Source organism: Pteropus medius, unplaced genomic scaffold (genome assembly GCF_902729225.1).
Source record: "Pteropus medius unplaced genomic scaffold, Ma_sr-lr_union100, whole genome shotgun sequence".
Lineage (NCBI taxonomy): Eukaryota > Metazoa > Chordata > Mammalia > Chiroptera > Pteropodidae > Pteropus > Pteropus medius.
In genome coordinates, this window is record NW_024350171.1 from 1 (window position 1) to 18,666 (window position 18,666).

At 47.1% G+C, this 18,666-nt stretch overlaps 4 protein-coding genes across 4 annotated transcripts; 2 read left to right on the forward strand and 2 right to left on the reverse strand.

Moving 5' to 3' along the window:
• Positions 1-1,396: 1,396 nt before the first annotated feature.
• On the reverse strand, positions 1,397-2,959 carry LOC120583096 (histone H2B-like). The gene is made up of 2 exons (XM_039838421.1): positions 2,934-2,959; positions 1,397-1,955 (listed from the first exon to the last, which is right to left on the reverse strand). Exons 1-2 carry the CDS (start codon positions 2,957-2,959, stop codon positions 1,403-1,405), a joined length of 579 nt encoding a protein of 192 aa, XP_039694355.1. The 3' UTR covers positions 1,397-1,402.
• LOC120583092 (late histone H2B.L4-like) lies at positions 2,958-3,362 on the forward strand. The gene has a single exon (XM_039838418.1). It carries the CDS (start codon positions 2,958-2,960, stop codon positions 3,360-3,362), a length of 405 nt encoding a protein of 134 aa, XP_039694352.1.
• A 7,974-nt stretch (positions 3,363-11,336) lies between these two features.
• On the reverse strand, positions 11,337-12,309 carry LOC120583094 (late histone H2B.L4-like). Its single transcript, XM_039838419.1, has 2 exons — positions 12,305-12,309; positions 11,337-12,196 (listed from the first exon to the last, which is right to left on the reverse strand). Exons 1-2 carry the CDS (start codon positions 12,307-12,309, stop codon positions 11,656-11,658), a joined length of 546 nt encoding a protein of 181 aa, XP_039694353.1. The 3' UTR covers positions 11,337-11,655.
• A 2,084-nt stretch (positions 12,310-14,393) lies between these two features.
• On the forward strand, positions 14,394-18,650 carry LOC120583095 (histone H2B, sperm-like). The gene is made up of 2 exons (XM_039838420.1): positions 14,394-14,431; positions 17,743-18,650. The coding sequence occupies exons 1-2, from the start codon at positions 14,394-14,396 to the stop codon at positions 18,353-18,355; spliced, it is 651 nt and encodes a 216-aa protein (XP_039694354.1). The 3' UTR covers positions 18,356-18,650.
• Positions 18,651-18,666: the final 16 nt, after the last annotated feature.

Here is an 18,666-nt window from a genome sequence, read left to right on the forward strand (position 1 = left end):
CCTTTCTTTTGCTGAGGCTTTTGGTTTTGTATCCAGTTTTTGTCTCATCGTTTGGCTGAGAGTGATCTCTTTAAAGGTTTTTACATTTAAATTGAAAGGGGCATTTTACCTTATTATAAATCTTTAAATGAAACCCTTAACAACGATCGTGATAAAATATTGGCCTTTAAAGCAAATCATAATATATTTCAAATATTGAAATCCCACGATATGCTCTCTCTTCAAAGAGCGTGAAGCTAGCAATCAATTTAAAAAGAAAATGATTAGAATATTGTCAACTTCGACAAATTCAGCAATATTTTTTTAGAAAAATTACACAGGTAAAAAGCCATTGGGTCAAGACGAAAAACAATAAACGTATTACTATATTAACCTTCACCCGAATATTAACATTCCAGTGCCACAGAAAAGAGAAAAATGTTTGTTCTTTTAATTGCTGACTAACCTCTTACATTATGCAAGGAGCCAGACACTATGTGCCCTGGATTCATAGCCTTAACTTACAAGATAAAAAACAAACAAACAAACAAAAACAAGCAAGGAATCAAAAACTAACAAGCAGAGGATCCTACCCGTTTTCCCTCCATCTCCAGACTGAATAGCACAGGAAGGCTGTTATTTGATTCAGCCCTGGTCACTCCACCACACTTTGGACCAATAGCTGTATCTCACTGGCTGCCAGTCCCTCATTAGCCAAGTGGAGACTGGCACTTAAACTGCTCCCATTGGACAATGCCACCACAGTTGAAGGCATAAATGCATGGAATGGAATTACATTTTAAAAAATGAAATATTTTTGACTAGAAAATAATATGTCGGGATAAATCTGAACGAATTAAAATTGAAATTTCCGAGTTTAGTGCACTGAAAAAGTGAAGTCCGTCTTAGAAATTTCATTGATCTATTTTTGTATTATCTTCGTACACCCATTTATGTAAATTTAGATGAGAGTATTATGGGTTGTTAAAAACGTTTAAGAGCATTATGTTGATGTGTAAATTTGCTTCATCGCTTTAGCTATGGCTCTATCTAGAATATTCCACAACACACTCTGAGATAATGAGAATACGAATAGTAAATAAAATTACAAAAATAATTTAGACTTCACAGGATGCAATAATAGCTGACGTAAATATCTAAAATGGACCGTTTAGAAGAGCCATGAAATGCAACGTGGTTAAAGAAAGCCCACGGTTTTCCATGGAACAAACTACACTCTGCATATTAAAGTAGAACTGGTAATGTTTTATCCACGGAAACAGTGCTCTAAATGTCAGAGGAACGCCACAGGATCAAACACGAGAGTAGATCCCACTTTTAGAGCCACAGGTCTTTTCGTGACAAGTGAGGTGGCTCTGAGAAGAGCCTTTGGGTTGCGATGCTTAGGTGGTGCCGAGGAAGCTCACGTGCGGCTTCTGTACCGGAGGACGGCCTTGTTGGCCTCGGACACGGCGTGCTTGCCAACCTCCCCGGGCAGGAGCAGGCGCACGGCCGTCTGGATCTCTCTGGAGGTCATGGTGGCGCGCTGGGTGGAGAGGGCCAGGCGCGAGGCCTCTTCGGCGATGCACTCGAAGACGTCCTTCACGAACGAATCCATGACGCTCACGGCCTCCCGCGACAGGCTCAGGCCCTGGTGAACGTTCTTCAGAACCCGGGGGAAATAGGTGGCGAAACTGTCGGAGCAGCGGCGGCGCCGGCGCCTCGGCGTCCTCTGCTCAGGGGCCTTCGTAGGTGCCTCCGTGGGCTCCCCCACGCCCGGCGATCCCTCAGAAGCCTCGGAGGCAGGCCCAGGCATGCCGGAGGCAGGCGCTGCCACGGCGGGAGCAGGCGATGCCATGTCAGAGGTAGCTTTCCCGTCGGTTGTGAGGAAAGACAATGGCAGCTGCTGACGGGCGGCAGCCAATTTATAGTCGCTGCGTTCCCGGCTGTCATGGGCAGTCTCCACATCTGATTGGCTAAAATACAATCCAGGGAGCCTATCACTAAATCTCGCCACGTCACACGTGACTGGGTAGGCTCCTGCTTGCCATCACATCCCCACCAATCAGAGTGGGCATCCTTTGACCTCGTAACTGTTTGAAACATGCTACATGGAGGCAAAAGGTCATCTGACAGTGTTAGCTGGCACGATGCTACAAAACGGGAACTCTGAAAAGACTTCGCCAAATGCACTCGAATTGTAGAAATTTCCGGGTTGGCTCCTTGAGAGAGTCTGACCTTCATAACCCAATTCCTGACCGCTAGCAGAATGACCCTGGCCACTTCGGGCCCCTTTCTTCTAATCCAGAATCTACTGTTGTCCTGGGCTAAACCACCACGGTTGAGCAGGAATTCTCTGACATGGCCGGCAGAGTGCTCCTGGAAATCACCGGACCTTGCTGACTAACCAGGAACTCCAGTTTTGATTTAAAAAACAAAACAAAAACCTCAGTTATTTGGGAAAGGGAGAAATAACAAAGCTACAGCCTCCAAACAGAAATGGGAAAACATAAAGATATTGAAAGTACTTAAATATTTACCAAATTTAAAATTGTTTTCTTTACATTCTTTGGGTCCCCAGATGTATGACGCATACTTGAATTGGTAGAAGTTTCTACAATTCAGGTGCTTTTGGCGAAGTCTTAGTTCTAAGTTCCCCGGTTGGGGCATCTGCCGGGCTAACGTTGTTGGATGACCTTTCGCCCTATGGAGCATGTCTCAGAGTCACTGACCGAGGTCCTGTTTAGAGGTCGAGGGGCTCCCACTCTGATTGGAGGACATGTGATGCCAAGCAGGAGCCTATCCAGTCACGTGCGACATGGCGTGACTTAGTGACAGGCGCCCTGGATTGCATTTTAGCCAATCAGATGTGGAGACTGCCCATGACGTCAGGGAATGCAGCGACTATATAAGTCGGCCGCCGCCTCGCAGCAGCGGCCCCTGTCTTTCCTCACAAGCTGGAGGAAGCGGCCTCTGACATGGCGGATCTTGGCTCTGGGGCTTCGCTAGAGGAATTCCTGCGCATAAAGGAGCCCACGGAAGTCCCCCCGAAGATCCTGGAGCAGAAGCAGCCGAGGAGGCGCCGCCGCCGCCACCGCCGCCGCTCCGACAGTTTCGTCACCTATTTCCCCAGGGTTCTGAAGATTTTTCACCAGGACCTGAGCCTGTCTCAGAAGGCCCTGAGAGTCATGGATTCATTCGTGAAAGACATGTTCCAGCGCATCGCCGAAGAGGCCTCGCGCCTGGCCCGCAAAACCCGGCGCGCCACCATGACCTCCAGAGACATCCAGACGGCCGTGCGCCTGCTCCTGCTCGGGGAGTTGGGCAAGCACGCCGTGTCCGAGGGCACCAAGGCCATCCTCCAGTACGTTTGCTGCAGCTGAGCTACCTGGACACCACCTGAGCATCGCAACCCAAAGGCTCTTTTCAGAGCCGCCCCACTCGTCATGAAAAGAACTGTGGCTCTCGTGTTTGATCCTGTGGCTTTCTGCCGACGTTTAGAGCACTGTTACCATGGACCAAACATCGTCAACTCCACTTTAACGTACAGAGAGTGTAGTTTGTTCCATGGAAAATCATGGATTTTCCTTAACCACGTTGCATGTCATGGCTTTCCCAAACGGTCATTCCCGTTAGGGTTTTTCTCTAGGTCAGTCTTTTGGCGGGTATTTTGCCGATCATGTCATTTACCTGTTTCACTCATTCCCTCACGAGTATATGGTGGAATTTTCCAGAAGTTCGTTATGTCTGATATGACAACGGATGAAGTGCAGAAGCAGATACAAGAATCCATCTGTCTTCTGTCAGGCCGGATAGTAAGGAGACTTTCAAATATCCGAAACAACGTCAATCTCCTCTGCATTTTTAGAAGGAAATATTTATCGTACGAGTCTGTAAATTGCATTAACATGATATAATGGGTGTTTTTTATTGTGATTTTAAAATGAATTTTAAAGTAAATGTATTAAAATTTCTGTTGTATTATTTTGTACAGTGAGTGTATTGGCAGGTGTTACTGACACAACAGCTCTTTGCGTTCCTATTTATTTTTAATGGCGTGAGGTTTCCCGAGACAAAACTGTTCTAGATATTTACTCATTTGCATCGTCAACTCATACATATAATTGACTCCATGGGAAATCGTGGATTTTCCTTAACTATGTTGCATGTCCTCCACTTTCTAAATGACTATCTCTGCTTGTTATTTTTCTACGTCTACCTTTCCAGCAACCTGTAATTTTCCTATTAATTTCATTTACCACTTGTGTTCACGTCGTTCCACGACTGTATTATGGAACTTTTCAGAAATACTTTTTGCGTGATATGCAATAAGGTTAAGAAGCAGCTATATCCACCAATGCACCCCTATTAAACTTTGCCATCATACCGCGCGTGAAGCCTCCGTTTAAGTATGTAAAGGAGGAATGATACGCAGTAGAGAAACAGAGTAGTGAAATTTCCAAAATCAAGTCACTTTTGCAATTCCCCGGTTTCCGAAATTATCGAGTACAACGTCGTTGTATGGACATACCCAGTGTGTGGCACCCAGCAGCATATCAACGAGTGTGTGTTGCGTGGCACTACATGTCAGGTTCAGGATGGCCCTCGTGCCTTGACACTCTTTCCGTTGAAGGGTCCTGTCTGTTTTCCCCTGCTCTGGACTCTGGGCGAGCACGTGACTGCTTTGACCAATGGAACGTGGTGGAAGTGACGTTATGTATGGCGATTACAGAGCTAATCTTTAAAACGACAGGTGCCTTCTGCCTCGTTTCTTGAGACCTCTGAGCCGCCATGTAGGAAGTCTGCCTATCCTGCTGGAGACACCACATGGACAGGCTTTGAGACTCTATGGGGAGAGACCGGGGCCCAGCTGAGCCCAGCCCTCCAACCAGCTCCTCCAAGGCAACAGGTATGTGCATGCGACTTGACTCGAAACTTTCAGAGTAGCTTAGGAGTGACCCTGATCGGGTGCACCCCCTCTTTCTTTAATATTAAGGGCCACTTACACTTCTTATTTGCACGCTATTGGCACACTAATAGGTCAGCAAAAACAAAACAATACTTCCCATTCCAAACAAGTAGAAATACTTGAAAAAATGACCACAAACATTATTTGAAATGCTTGGAGGAGCTGGAAGAGAGCTAGAAATTAATAGACAACTGAGACGTTTGCCTCAAACCCAGGCCCTTGAAAGACAACACCCTTAGTGAAAAGCTGGCCTTTTTGCTATGGGGAAAGGGAGATGACAAGGCAACTTGGTATATCTTGGCCTTGTGTCTGGATGGGGCGGGGGTGGGGGAGAGGCTCCTTTGATAGTTTTCAAAGCGCCAATTCTGCCTTCATTAACAATGGCATCCCAATGAAGACTATCGGCATGGCTCAAGGAATTCTGAAAGCAGACGTGGGGCAAATGTAGTCAAATCCTCTGTGGAGGAGCCACCCTTAACGGAGCCTTAGAGAAGGTCCCCACCGATAAAGCCCTTCCACACTTGCTCATAATTCAAGAAAACCAAAGGTATCCTCCTCCAAAGACTTATCCCCGGGTGCAAACAATTCAAAAAGTGTTGACACGTTAAGTAAATGGGAGGATATAAACCATAATAAGGAAGAAACAAGAAATATCACAAAGAATCAAATACAATTTCTGAAAGCATAAAACGGAACCACTGGACCAAAAAGTTAACGTAATTTTAAATAACCGATTAAGGCGCCTGGATAGGGAATTAGTGTATTGGGAGAAATTGGGGGGGCGGGGACGCCTCCTAGCGAGATAAAGAGAAAGGAAAGGTGAAGAGACATAGGACATGGACCGAAAACGTATAAACCACACCCCATAGGGGTTTGTGAAGGAGATATTGGGCAAACTGAGGAAGAATAATGTTCAAAGAGGAAATGGCTGGTAATTTGTTCAGAACGAAGGAAAGCCACAGTTGCCCAGAATTATCGCAGCGCAATGGAAACAGTCGTACATAAAAACAGAGAGTGGCTGCATAAAACAGTTCCCAGAATGGTGATGGCTAAGTGCCACTTAGAGGGGATTTTATGGCCTCGAGTGCTTCCTAAAATTAGGAAGCCTTGACCAGGCATTTCACAGAAGAGGGAACACAAATGGAAAAAAAGTAAAATACTCAAGACGAGGCACCAGCTCACGAGCAGTCCGAGAAGTGCCCACCCACACCGCGGTGAGATACTGTTTCACACCATCAGAGCCGCGAGGGTGAAAAAGACTGACCGCCCCACGTGTTGGTGAGGAGATAGAGCCATGGGGAGTTTGCATCCACTGCTAGTAGGTGTGGAAGGTGGTCTGAGGCCTTTTGAGAGCAATCCGGCATATCGATTAACGTGCAGGAGAAGCACCCGCTGCTGACTGCAACGATTCCGCTCCTGGGCACCTAATCCAGGATGCTCTTAGCGGCATTGTACTTATTAACAAAAATTTCAGATAAAACGTAAATGGTCATCAACAGTAAAGTGGATGAACAAATTGTGATACAGTCATACAACTGAAAGCCATTCACCGGGAAAATAAGTGAACCGGAGCTACCGATGTCACTATGACTGTATCTTGCACGCAATAGTGAAACGGCATGATACAGAAGAATACTTATCTCACGATATAATTTATATAAGGTATAAAAAGATGCAGAACAATGCTATCAGTATATGTTGCTTTGCACTTCATATCTATGTAGCAGAAGCGTAAAGAAGTTGATGGAAATGAGGAACATCAATTTCGCATAGGAAAGGAAGGAAGGAGGGGAGCGGGGATGGGTGTAAGGGAGGGGTCGATGGGCATTCAAGGGTATCTGTCATTCATTTTATTCCTGGAGCTTGTGGTCGTAGATGGGTGTTCGGTTATATTTTTCTTCCTATGATTTCATTTAACCAAAAGGTTGTGCAAAGTTTTTTTCTAAATTGGGGTGATCACTGTCAACTCTGCTGTCCCTCACTGCCCTCGTTCGGTCAGTCTTGCTACCAATTTTACCCCCCAAGTGGTCCCTGAATCTCTCCCCTCCACTCTATCCCTACTGCCTCTTACCAGGCCTGCATCATCATTACCCGAATTAAGGCAGCCACCTCCTGCCTTCGGCCTCGGCCCTCGCAAATCGAGCCTCTGTACTACTTCCTGAGTGATCTAAGTAAAAAGCAAACCTGACAGTCTGTCACTTCCCTGCTGAAAAGGCTTCAAGGCTCCCCACTGCCTAGAGGACAAGGTACAAGTTTCTTATATATGGCAAGGTCCTTCATGATCTGGCCCCTGCTTTTCTCCCCAATCTCATCTGCCACCACTTCCTGCCTTGCTTTGTGAGGTCCAAAGAGGCTGAACTACTTGCAGTTCCCCCACAGGGCCACCACCGCCTCTTGGTCTGCCTAGGTCTTTTCCATCTTGGCACTGACAGCCCCGCATCGTGGGAGCCCCTCAGTCGCAGGCAACCCGGGACTGTCCTGGTATTAAAGCTGAAAGCCCTGCACCCGGGACACCCTTCGGGACCCGGCAAGCCGGGACAGTTGGTCACCCTAGTGGCCCAGTCTTCAAGCTGCTTTGTGGCTGAATCGGCTCCTGCTGTTGCCATCACTTAGGATGTCTTTCTTACCTCCTTCCTCCTGCTCCTTCTGCAAACAGGACCCGAAACAAACGACAAATAAAATATGAAATAGAATGTGGACGGCAGCTACAGAACCCACATAACTTAGACCTGGCCTCTCCCAGAAGGAGTTTCCTGACTAGCCCCCCCTCCCCCGCCCCCGGCTGGGTTGGCTGGCCCTCCTCTGGGCTCCCACAATAACCAGGGCACTTCTCTTTCACAACGTTTCATGTCTTATAAATATCTGACAAAAGCATCCGCCTCCCCGCTCTGGACTCTAGCCAGTCTACGGGCTCTCAGCTTATTCATCTGTGATTCCCAGCACCCAGCAGACCGGACGTAGTAGGCGCTCAGTGAATGTTTCAATAAATGGATGAATGCGGGCTGCGCTGTAAACTCTGATGTGAGATTTCCTGACCCTTCTTGAGGAAAGCGTGGCTAAAATAATTGTGGTCGGAGAAGTGACAATTTCTCGAAAGTGGCGATTCGAGGTTTGTCTTTTTCTATCATAACGAACAGTACCAATTTTGATCCTGTCACACAGAACAACGTAAGATGATACTCCGAGTATGTTGTACAGTTTATGTAGATGATGTCACGCATATTCGACAGTTTCACTGTCTTTCTGACAGTTGATTTCTCCCCCTTCTGAGAAGTTGGGAGGGGACACATGAATACCCCCTTAATGGGTCTCTACAACCCTGTGAGGTAGGTCCTGTTTATATCACCGATGGACAGAGAATAAACCCGTGGACTAGAAAGGTGAGTCCATCGCCATGCCTGACAGAGTTCAGGAAGCGGGTGAGCGGGGATTAGACCTCAGCTGCCCCTGACACCCGGGCCCGGCTTCGTGCTCCTTGTACCATGCCCCTCCGAGAACGGGGCTCGGGGAGGGGTCCCGTGAGTAGAAGCTGGGAGTGGAGTTGGATGCTGCCCTGGCGGGCCAGTCGAGGCAGGGGCTGAGCCTGGATGCCCCCGGCTCCTTCGCTGAGGCTTCCCGAACTTAATCCCTGGGAACCAGGCCAGGGATTTTTCACCCTGGTCTGAGTGAGGCCTTTGGAAAATCTGGAAGGACTGAAGAGACAGCACATGGACCCCTGACGCACTCTCCTGGAGGAGGCCTAGCTCTACTGGACCCAGGCGAGGCCTCCCTGATCACAGTCCCACGACCCTGCAGTGCACAGGCCTAGGATTACCAAGCCCTCTAGCCTGTTCCGCGAGGTCATAGCCGTGGGTTCCCAGGTCATTCTCAAGCCGTATGAGCTTTGGGGTCTGCTGAATTAGATGGCAAATGCCCTCTGCTCTTCCCATCATTGCCCCTGAGGCAAGAGCACAGCAGAGCTTATCTCCACATCTAACCACAGATCCCATGCTTGATATTCTGTCCTGGTTTTTCCCAAGGAACGATTGGAGCGTAATGCACAGCCTGGACTCCGAGGGAATTCAAGAGTTTCTAGGTTAATAATCCACTTCAGAGGAGCCGCCCTTGACCAGTGCTTATTCTAGAATTCACCTTGAGAATGGCCAGTGGGTAGGTCCTCCACTGCTAACTTTTAGGATCTTGGAGCCACCATGGAATTCCCCAGGACAATGGCCCTGAGGTTTCGCTTGACCCATAACCCCCGCCGACTCTTTTCTTCCTGTCCAGGAGGGACCGTATCCCCTTACCCAGGCTTGGGGACCCACTGAATCCTATGTCTTTGTCACCTATAGGTATTTCTCAAGCAGGCCTCCCCCTACTAAGTACAAGTGAGTGTGTAGGCACTCCCATTCTGGTCTCTACTCCTGGCCATCCTCCCTCCCACCGATTCACAGGCATTCAATGGAACCTTAATCGAGCACGGGAGTCAAGCCTGAATTTGATTCCTGGCTAGGCCACTTACTAGTTATGTGAGCTTGGGCAGTAGTTAACCCACCCTCTCTGAGCCTCACTCTGCTCGACAGGGAGAATTATGTCTGCCTGTCCTGGAAGGAACATACAGGGGCAAAGGGTAAAGACTAGACACACGTGTATAACATACACAGCAGAGTGCCTGCCACATCGAATCGTAAAGTGCTTGGTAAGAAACGGTTACCGTGGCTATTTGTGTGGCGCTGGACACTGGAAGGCGAGGACGGGTAAGACGTGGCCCCCAACCTCTGTGACATTACATCTGAATGGAGAGTTAGCACACGCATACTCCCGAATGACTACCAAGAGAAGGCTGCATCTGATCAAGAGCACGACGCAGGCATCGTGGGGGTTCAGAGAGTAGGAAGAGAAAGAGGCAGAGAACTCACCATGTGCCTGCACCAGGCTCTGCACCTGGCATGCTACAGCTATTCTTTCATTCAGTCCTAATCACAGCCCTTCCCGCCGGGGCGTTATAAATAGTATGCCCATTTTACAGTTGAAGGTCTGAGGCTCAAGGAGGGGGAAGTCACCGTAGGCTGGGATGGTTGGGTCATCTTCACAGAGAACCTAGGATTCGAGCCAAGCCTGGAAAGGTGAATAGGATTCGGGTAAGGTGAGGGCGATGGGGCAAAGTTTCATGGGAGTGAGGAGGAAGAGCTTGCCAACAAAGCCCTGAGTCGGCAACGCCCAAAGCCAGCGAGGTAACACGGCATTTTCCAGTTGCTCCCTAGCAACTCCCCATCACAAACTCAAACCAGCATTATCTCTGCAGTCTCACTAACGTGAGGCTCAGGGGGGAAGAGTCATCCTCCCTTATCTCGCTGTCAGCCCTAAGCAAACAGATGTGGCCAAGGTAGGCAGGAGAGCATGTCCATATAGCCGTCTGGCACCAAATCTCACTTACGCCCCTCCAATTGCCTGAGGGCACACTCTCGGGACTGAGAACAAGCATAGTCACCATTCATTGGGCACTCCAGCTCACTATCTCACCGAATCCTCACAACCACCTCGTGGACTCTATTCTACAGAGGAGGAAACTGAGGTTCAGAGGGGCCAAGTCACCGACCCAAAGCATTACAGCTAGTAAGAGGCACAGCTGAGGTTTGAGTCCAGGTCTGATCCGACTCCCAAACCTGTGCCCTTAATCACTCTTGCTGTAGAGCCCAGTCCCACTAGCTCTCAGCAGTCATAGGACCCACACAGACACTCTCACCATCTTGTGTCTCTCTTCCCTGTTCATGCAGCCCAGTAACGTTATTTGTCTCCAGAAAACAAAGGCAGCAGAACTCCGAAGGGAGCAAATCATGAAAAAGCTGATGCACTCTCCTGGTCACACTAACCTTTGTGTTCTGCAAATCCCCAAGCCCCAAGAGATGCGCTCATTCTATCCCCAGATCTTTTCCCTAGAAGGTTGTCCCAACACAATTATTCAGAGCGCCCCCTGTACCCTCAAAAGTGTCTGCATTAATTGGACAAGAAATTATATGGTCAAGGGTGACCTACACAGAGGCAGCTAAGCCTCACACATCAGGTCCTTTTGCAACCCTGACACATGCTGGACAATGATCTGCAGCTCCCCTGCGTGAGGGTGGGGCCTGACCTTCTGGGAGGTGTAGCCACTTCTTGAGGAAGGAATAAGGTATAAATAAACTAGGAACGTGATTTTGAGGGGATTCCAAGTACAATCCAGCTTGCTGGGATTGGAGTGGTCAAGGAACAGGGGTAGAGGAACCCCTGGAATGCAGAACTTGCACCAAAAATGAGTCAATATCTAGAACCGGTTTTGGTCTCAGGACAACTTTACATTTCTAAAAAGCAGTAGGAACCCAAAACACTTTTACGCGGGCTATATATGTGCCAATCGTTACTGTAGCAATTATTAGAATAGAAATTTCGATACATTTATTTGAAAACAATACAAACCCCATTGCTTCATGTTAACGCAAACTCGAAATTCGTCTGAGAACTATCAGCAAAATATCCCCCAAAAGGCTGACCTAGAGAAAAAACCGACAGGAATGACCGTTTAGGAAAGCCACGAAAAGCAACGTGGTTAAGGAAAACCCACGATTTGCCATGGAATAAACTACACTCTCTCTCGATTAAAGTAGAGTTGATGATGTTTTGTCCACGGTAACAGGGCTTTAGTCGTCGGCAGAAAGCCACGGGAACAAACACGAGCGTAGATCCCACTTTTAGAGCCACAGGTCTTTTCGTGACAAGCGAGGCGGCTCCGAGAAGAGCCTTTGGGTTGCGATGCTCAGGTGGTGCCCAGGAAGCTCACGCGCGGCCTTGGTGACCTCGGACACGGCGGGCTTGCCCATCTCCCCGGGCAGGAGTAGGCGCGCGGCCGTCTGGATGTCTCTGGAGGTCATGGCGGCGCGCTGGCTGGAGAGGGCCAGGCGCGAGGCCTCTTCGGCGATGCGCTCGAAGATGTCCTCCACGAACGAATCCATGACGTTCAGGGCCTCCTGCGACAGGCTCAGGTCCTGGCGAAAGTTCTTCAGAACCCTGGGGAGACAGGGGGCGAAGCTGTCGGAGCGGCGGCGGCGGCGGCGGCGGCGGCGGCGGGGGGCGGGCGAGGCGGGGGCTCCTCGGCTTCTTCTGCTCCGGGAGCTTCGGGGGTGCTTCCGTGGGCTCCCAGGTGCCCAGCAAGCCCTCAGGAGCCTCAGAGGCGGGTGCAGCCATGACAGAGGCCGCTTCCCCACAGCTTGTGAGGAAAGACAATGGTGGCTGCTGTGCGAGGCGGTGGCCGGTTTATAGCCGCTGCATTCCCTGACGTCATGGGCAGTCTCCACATCTGATTGGCTAAAATGCAATCCAGGGCACCTGTCACTAAGTCACGCCATGTCGCGGTGATTGGGTAGGCTCCTGCTTGGCATCGCATCCACCAATCGGAGTGGGCATCCTTCGACCGCTAACCATTTGAAACACGCTACATAGGGCCAAAGGCCACCTGACAAGGTTAGCTGGCTGATGCTCCAACAGGGGGACTTTGAAAAGACTTCACTGAAAGCACCCGAATTGTAGAAATTTCCCGAAGTGGCCCCTTGAGAGAGTCTGACCTTTATAACCCAATTCCTGACTGTTAACGGAATTGAGTCTGGCCACTTTGAGTTAGAGGACCCCTTTCCTCTAACCCACGACAAGGCCGGCAGAGTGCTCCTTGGAAATCAGGGGCCGTAGTTCACCAGCTACTGCCTCCGGTTTTCATCAAAACCCTCAGTAAATCGCAAAACCCTCAGAAACAGAAGGGACTCGCAAAACCACTTTCTCCAGAGACAGATAATGAAACAAAATGGGGATACTTATAAAAGTATTGAAAATATTTAATATTTATCTAATCAAAATGCTTTCCTTACCATTCCTTAGGTCCCACATACTTGAATTGATGAATAAATATAGGAGTTTTCAGTAGAAAGAAATAATTACCCTACTTCCCTAAGAAACCCCCACAGCTTGAGAAAGGGAATCGATAAATGGAAATTCTGTAACACTAAAAGCATAGACATATATACCTTTAAAAAATTCATGATAATACCAGCTGAGGCATTTCTTAAATGTATTTATATAGAAGTAAAATGTAGAAATTGAACCAAAATCGGACTGAGGAAGAATTGAAGAACGGTGTCATCAATGTGGTTTTATCCCAAATGGTCAGAATGCCAAAGTTGTTTCCGATCGGACATTTCTTTTTTAAAAGCTGATTCTACTGCTAATACAATGGTTCTAATCGTGAAGGGGAATGTTTACTTTTATTATTAGAAAATGTAAGATAATGATATAACTAGTGAGGAAAACTTACATTCTGATTTCTGAAAAATCCCATTTACAAGTGAGGAATCGAAAATCTAAGTTGAAATATTAATAATGCTCCTTCTTTTACTTTGATGGAATGGACAAGAGGCATGCCCACTACAGTCTCCTCGGTCATATCATGAAATTCCCATGATTAATGGCAAGCCATCGAAGAGAGAGAGAGAGAGAGAGAGAGAGAGAGAGGAAAAGGAAGAGGAGGAGGAGGAGGAAAGAGGAAAGAAACCACACCAATTTCCTCCACAATCCTCAAGGCTTAACCTTTCAAGAGTGCTCTTATTGGTTCATCCTTGGTCACCCTCCCACTCTTAGGGCCAAAGTCTGTGGCTTAGGGCCTGGAGGTCCAATACTGACTGAGCCGGTGGAGAGCAGGACATGAGCTGTGCTCTTTGGACAATCTCATCATCCATGTGATGTATAATTATATTACTTAGTTATATCTCATTTACTTGATTCTTCAAAGTAGCTATCATCAATTACTGTAACTGTTATATATAATCATTATTCTTCATTTACCTCTATTTGCTATTATTTATTTTACTACTATTTCTACATGCATTTCAGATCGACTAGCTCTGATCTTTTTCCTTCTTCCTAAATTACATTCTTCTTTACAAATTCCTTTAACATGATGTCCGTTATGAGTATTTATTTTTCTCAATTGTCTTTATTTCCGAGTTAAGATCTGGAGCAGGATGGCATTGGCATGGGGGTGAAGTGTGCTGGACATCTAATCCCACCAGCAGTGTATTAGGGTTCCATTTTCTCCACATCCTCTCCAACATTTGTTACTACTTGTTCTGTTCTACATCAAACTAACACGTTTTTGCACAGAGAAGGAAACCATCAAGAAAACAAAAAGACAACATACTGAATGGGAGAAGATATTTGAGAACGGTACATTCTATAAGGGGTTAATATTCAAAATTTATAAAGAACGCATACGAAGTCGACACCACATAAACAAACAATCCAATTTAAAAATGGGCACAGGACCTGAATGGACAGTTCTCCCAAGAGGACATGTAGATGCCAATAGACATATGAAAAGATGCTCGATGTCACTAATCATCAGGGAAATGCAAATTAGAACCACAATCCGATATCATCTGTCAGAATGCCTGTCATCAATAAACGAACAGACAAGAAGTGTTGGTGAGGAAATGGAGAACAGGGAACCCTCATGCACTGTCTGGTGGGACTGCAAATTGGTGCAGCCACTGTGGAAAACAGTATGGAGCGTCTCCCCCAAATTAAAAATAGCACTACCATATGATCCAGCAATTCCACCTCTAGGCATTTATCCGAAGAAATCCAAAACATTAATTCAAAAAGATATGTGCAGCCTTATGTTCATTGCAGCATTACTTACAATAGCGAAGATATAGAAGCACCCTAAATGTGGTACATATATACATATATACAATGGAATATTACTTGGCCATAAAGGAAGAACAAAATCTTTCCATTTGCGACAGCATGGGTAAACGTAAAGGGTATTACGCTCAGTGGAGTGAGTCAGGCTGAGAAAGACAAATGCCATGTGATTCCACATGTACGTGGAATCTAAAAAAAAAACAAAATAAACAAAACAACAACAACAACGACAACAACAACAACAAAAAACTCACAGAGAGCACAAATTGATGGTCGCCAGATGGGAGGGGGTATTGGTGGCTCAGTGAAAAAGGCGAAGGGATTAAGAAGTACAAATCGGCAGTTATAAAACAGTCACGGGGATGTAAAGTACAGCAGAGGGAATATAGTGGATAATATCATGATAACTATATATCGTGGCAGGTGGGTACCAGACTTATCGGGGTGATTACGTTGTAAGTAACAGAAATGTCTAATCACTGTGGTGTACACTTGAAACTAATATAACACTGTACGTGACCTGTAATTGAAAATTTTTTAAAGAAATAAAATAAAATAAAAATACACGCCCGATGACAATTTTTATGCGACTACAAGCCGTTAACAATTTACCGACATTATATTTTAAATATACTGTGTCGTAAACTGGTGTGATTTTAATGAAATATAAATAACTTCACATGAAAGAAACAACGAAAGACCACCCAAGTTATATGACACTTGCCTAACTACATCCCCCAAAGGTTGACATTGTTCACCATTGCCTCTCTCGGAAGATCTTAGAAGCAGAGGTAGACAACATTAAGGACAAATTTCAGGATTTCGAAGAATCCCGGGGCAATAGCGGAGGCCATGAGGGGCAGGACTGGTCATGTCACAACCCTCGGGTGGACGCTAGGCTTCGTGGCAAGGACCCGTTTGAGGGGAGTCCCAGTACACGCACATTCCACTAATGTCCACCGGTAGTCCCAGGTTGGTTTCGAAAGTCCTCCATAATAACGAGAAAATAAAAGTCCACCTTTTCAAGCTTACTCCTCTCTCACCCTACATTCATTCACCAGTCACACAGTAGTGACATGTCATGATCATAGAGGAGGAGGGTAACGATGGCCCGGAAATCAGGACCAACCCCATTTATTGGCCCCTGATAGTATTTCTTGGTCTCTTTGAGAAATAAATTATTCTTTCAAGTCCTTTTATAAGATTTTTTAATATGCCAGCATAACGATAATCAATATTCCTGATGAGGGGATTCATTTATCCTAAATCCTTACTCTAATGATCCCAGGGAGACCCCTGGAGGTATAAGGGCCCACTGGACAGAAAGAAACAGGCTTTTGTACTCCCTCTTTGAAAAGGCGTTGACCTCCCCCTCGCCCCTTCATTCCTGCACTACTCAAGGGAGCTCTCTCTACAATCCAGGTTTGCCCCCATCCTGTCTCTTTAGTTCATGAGGCTCTGCTGATGTTAAGTAGTCTTTGTGTTTTGTCTCCTCCGTACCATCCTGCTCCTCTTCTGAGGGACTCAAGAAAAGTTTGGTTTCTGTAGATTATCCAGATTTTTGTCTCATTGTTTGGCTGAGAGTGACATCCTCTACAGGTTTCTACGTCCTAATCAAAAGGGGAAACTACAACTTACTTTAAAGTGCAAATGGGATACATAACGAAATTGAGAAAGCGTTTAGGTTTAAAGCAATCTTAATACTTGTTAAGGATTGAAATCGCATAGTATCATCCCCCTTCACAGAGAAAGGTAGGAGAAACAAAACGTCAAAATGAAAATACTTGATATTCAAATAGTTGTGGGAAAAGACGAAAGGAGGGTGGCCTAATTTCCTCCCTCGAGCAGTCATCAATGTTTTCTTAATATTATGAAAGAGGAAGAAGAAATTCCCACCGATAGCTCAAATCCATATCACCTGTGGGTTGAAGTGTGTCCCCTTAAAATTCGTACGCTGACGAAGACCTAAATACCGGCACCTCATATGAGATCGTATTGGGAGATAAGGTCTCCACTGAAGTAATCAAGTTAAAAGATATTCATTAGAGTGAGTCTTAATGCAAAATGGGTGGTTTCCACATAAAAAGAGAAAATTAGACACAGAGACATGTATATGCGGAAGAAAACGCAGACAGATATAGGGAGATTTCCCCATCCACAAGGTAAGGAGAGTGGCCTGGAACAGATGCTTCCTTCACAGAACTCTGAAGGTACCAACCAGTTGACACGTGGATTTGCATTTTGAGCCTCCAAAATCTGAGCTAATTAATGTATCTTGTTTAAAGAGCCCAATCTCCGGAAATTTTAGGGCGGCTTTAGAAAACTAATATTATTAAATAATTATGGTTAAAAAGCATAAAACCAGTCCAAGAAACAAACAACGAGCAGAAAAATCACACCTGTTACTCTTTCTGTCACTAGAGGTGAACATTCCAGGAAGACTCTAATTGGTCCAGTCTTACATTTAGGTCCTTAACCTGTTTGAGTTCATTTTTTTGTGAGTTGCCTAAGATGGGGATCCAATTTCATTCGTCTGTATGTGGTCATCCAGTTTTCCCAACACCATTTGGACTCTCCTTTTCCTTTGAGTATTCCCGATTCCCTTGTCTATATTAACTGACTTGTATAAATGGGTTTATTTTTGGGCGCCCTATTATTTTCCATTGTTCCAGGTGTCTATTTTTATGCCAGTACCATACTGTTCTGATTTTATTGCATTTTAGGACAGTTTGAGATCAGAAAGTGCGATGCTTCCAGCTTTGTTCTAACTTCTCAGGATTGCTTTGGCTACTGGGTGAGCGTGTGTGTGTGTGTGTGTGTGTGTGTGTGTGTGTGTGCGCGCGCCCGCTGCCCACTTCGGGAAATTTCTACAATTCGGGTGCTTTCAGTGAAGTCTTTTCAAAGTCCCCCTGTTGGAGCATCAGCCAGCTAACCTTGTCAGGTGGCCTTTGGCCCTATGTAGCGTGTTTCAAATGGTTAGCGGTCGAAGGATGCCCACTCCGATTGGTGGATGCGATGCCAAGCAGGAGCCTACCCAATCACCGCGACATGGCGTGACTTAGTGACAGGTGCCCTGGATTGCATTTTAGCCAATCAGATGTGGAGACTGCCCATGACGTCAGGGAATGCAGCGGCTATAAACCGGCCACCGCCTCGCACAGCAGCCACCATTGTCTTTCCTCACAAGCTGTGGGGAAGCGGCCTCTGTCATGGCTGCACCCGCCTCTGAGGCTCCTGAGGGCTTGCTGGGCACCTGGGAGCCCACGGAAGCACCCCCGAAGCTCCCGGAGCAGAAGAAGCCGAGGAGCCCCCGCCTCGCCCGCCCCCCGCCGCCGCCGCCGCCGCCGCCGCCGCCGCTCCGACAGCTTCGCCCCCTGTCTCCCCAGGGTTCTGAAGAACTTTCGCCAGGACCTGAGCCTGTCGCAGGAGGCCCTGAACGTCATGGATTCGTTCGTGGAGGACATCTTCGAGCGCATCGCCGAAGAGGCCTCGCGCCTGGCCCTCTCCAGCCAGCGCGCCGCCATGACCTCCAGAGACATCCAGACGGCCGCGCGCCTACTCCTGCCCGGGGAGATGGGCAAGCCCGCCGTGTCCGAGGTCACCAAGGCCGCGCGTGAGCTTCCTGGGCACCACCTGAGCATCGCAACCCAAAGGCTCTTCTCGGAGCCGCCTCGCTTGTCACGAAAAGACCTGTGGCTCTAAAAGTGGGATCTACGCTCGTGTTTGTTCCCGTGGCTTTCTGCCGACGACTAAAGCCCTGTTACCGTGGACAAAACATCATCAACTCTACTTTAATCGAGAGAGAGTGTAGTTTATTCCATGGCAAATCGTGGGTTTTCCTTAACCACGTTGCTTTTCGTGGCTTTCCTAAACGGTCATTCCTGTCGGTTTTTTCTCTAGGTCAGCCTTTTGGGGGATATTTTGCTGATAGTTCTCAGACGAATTTCGAGTTTGCGTTAACATGAAGCAATGGGGTTTGTATTGTTTTCAAATAAATGTATCGAAATTTCTAT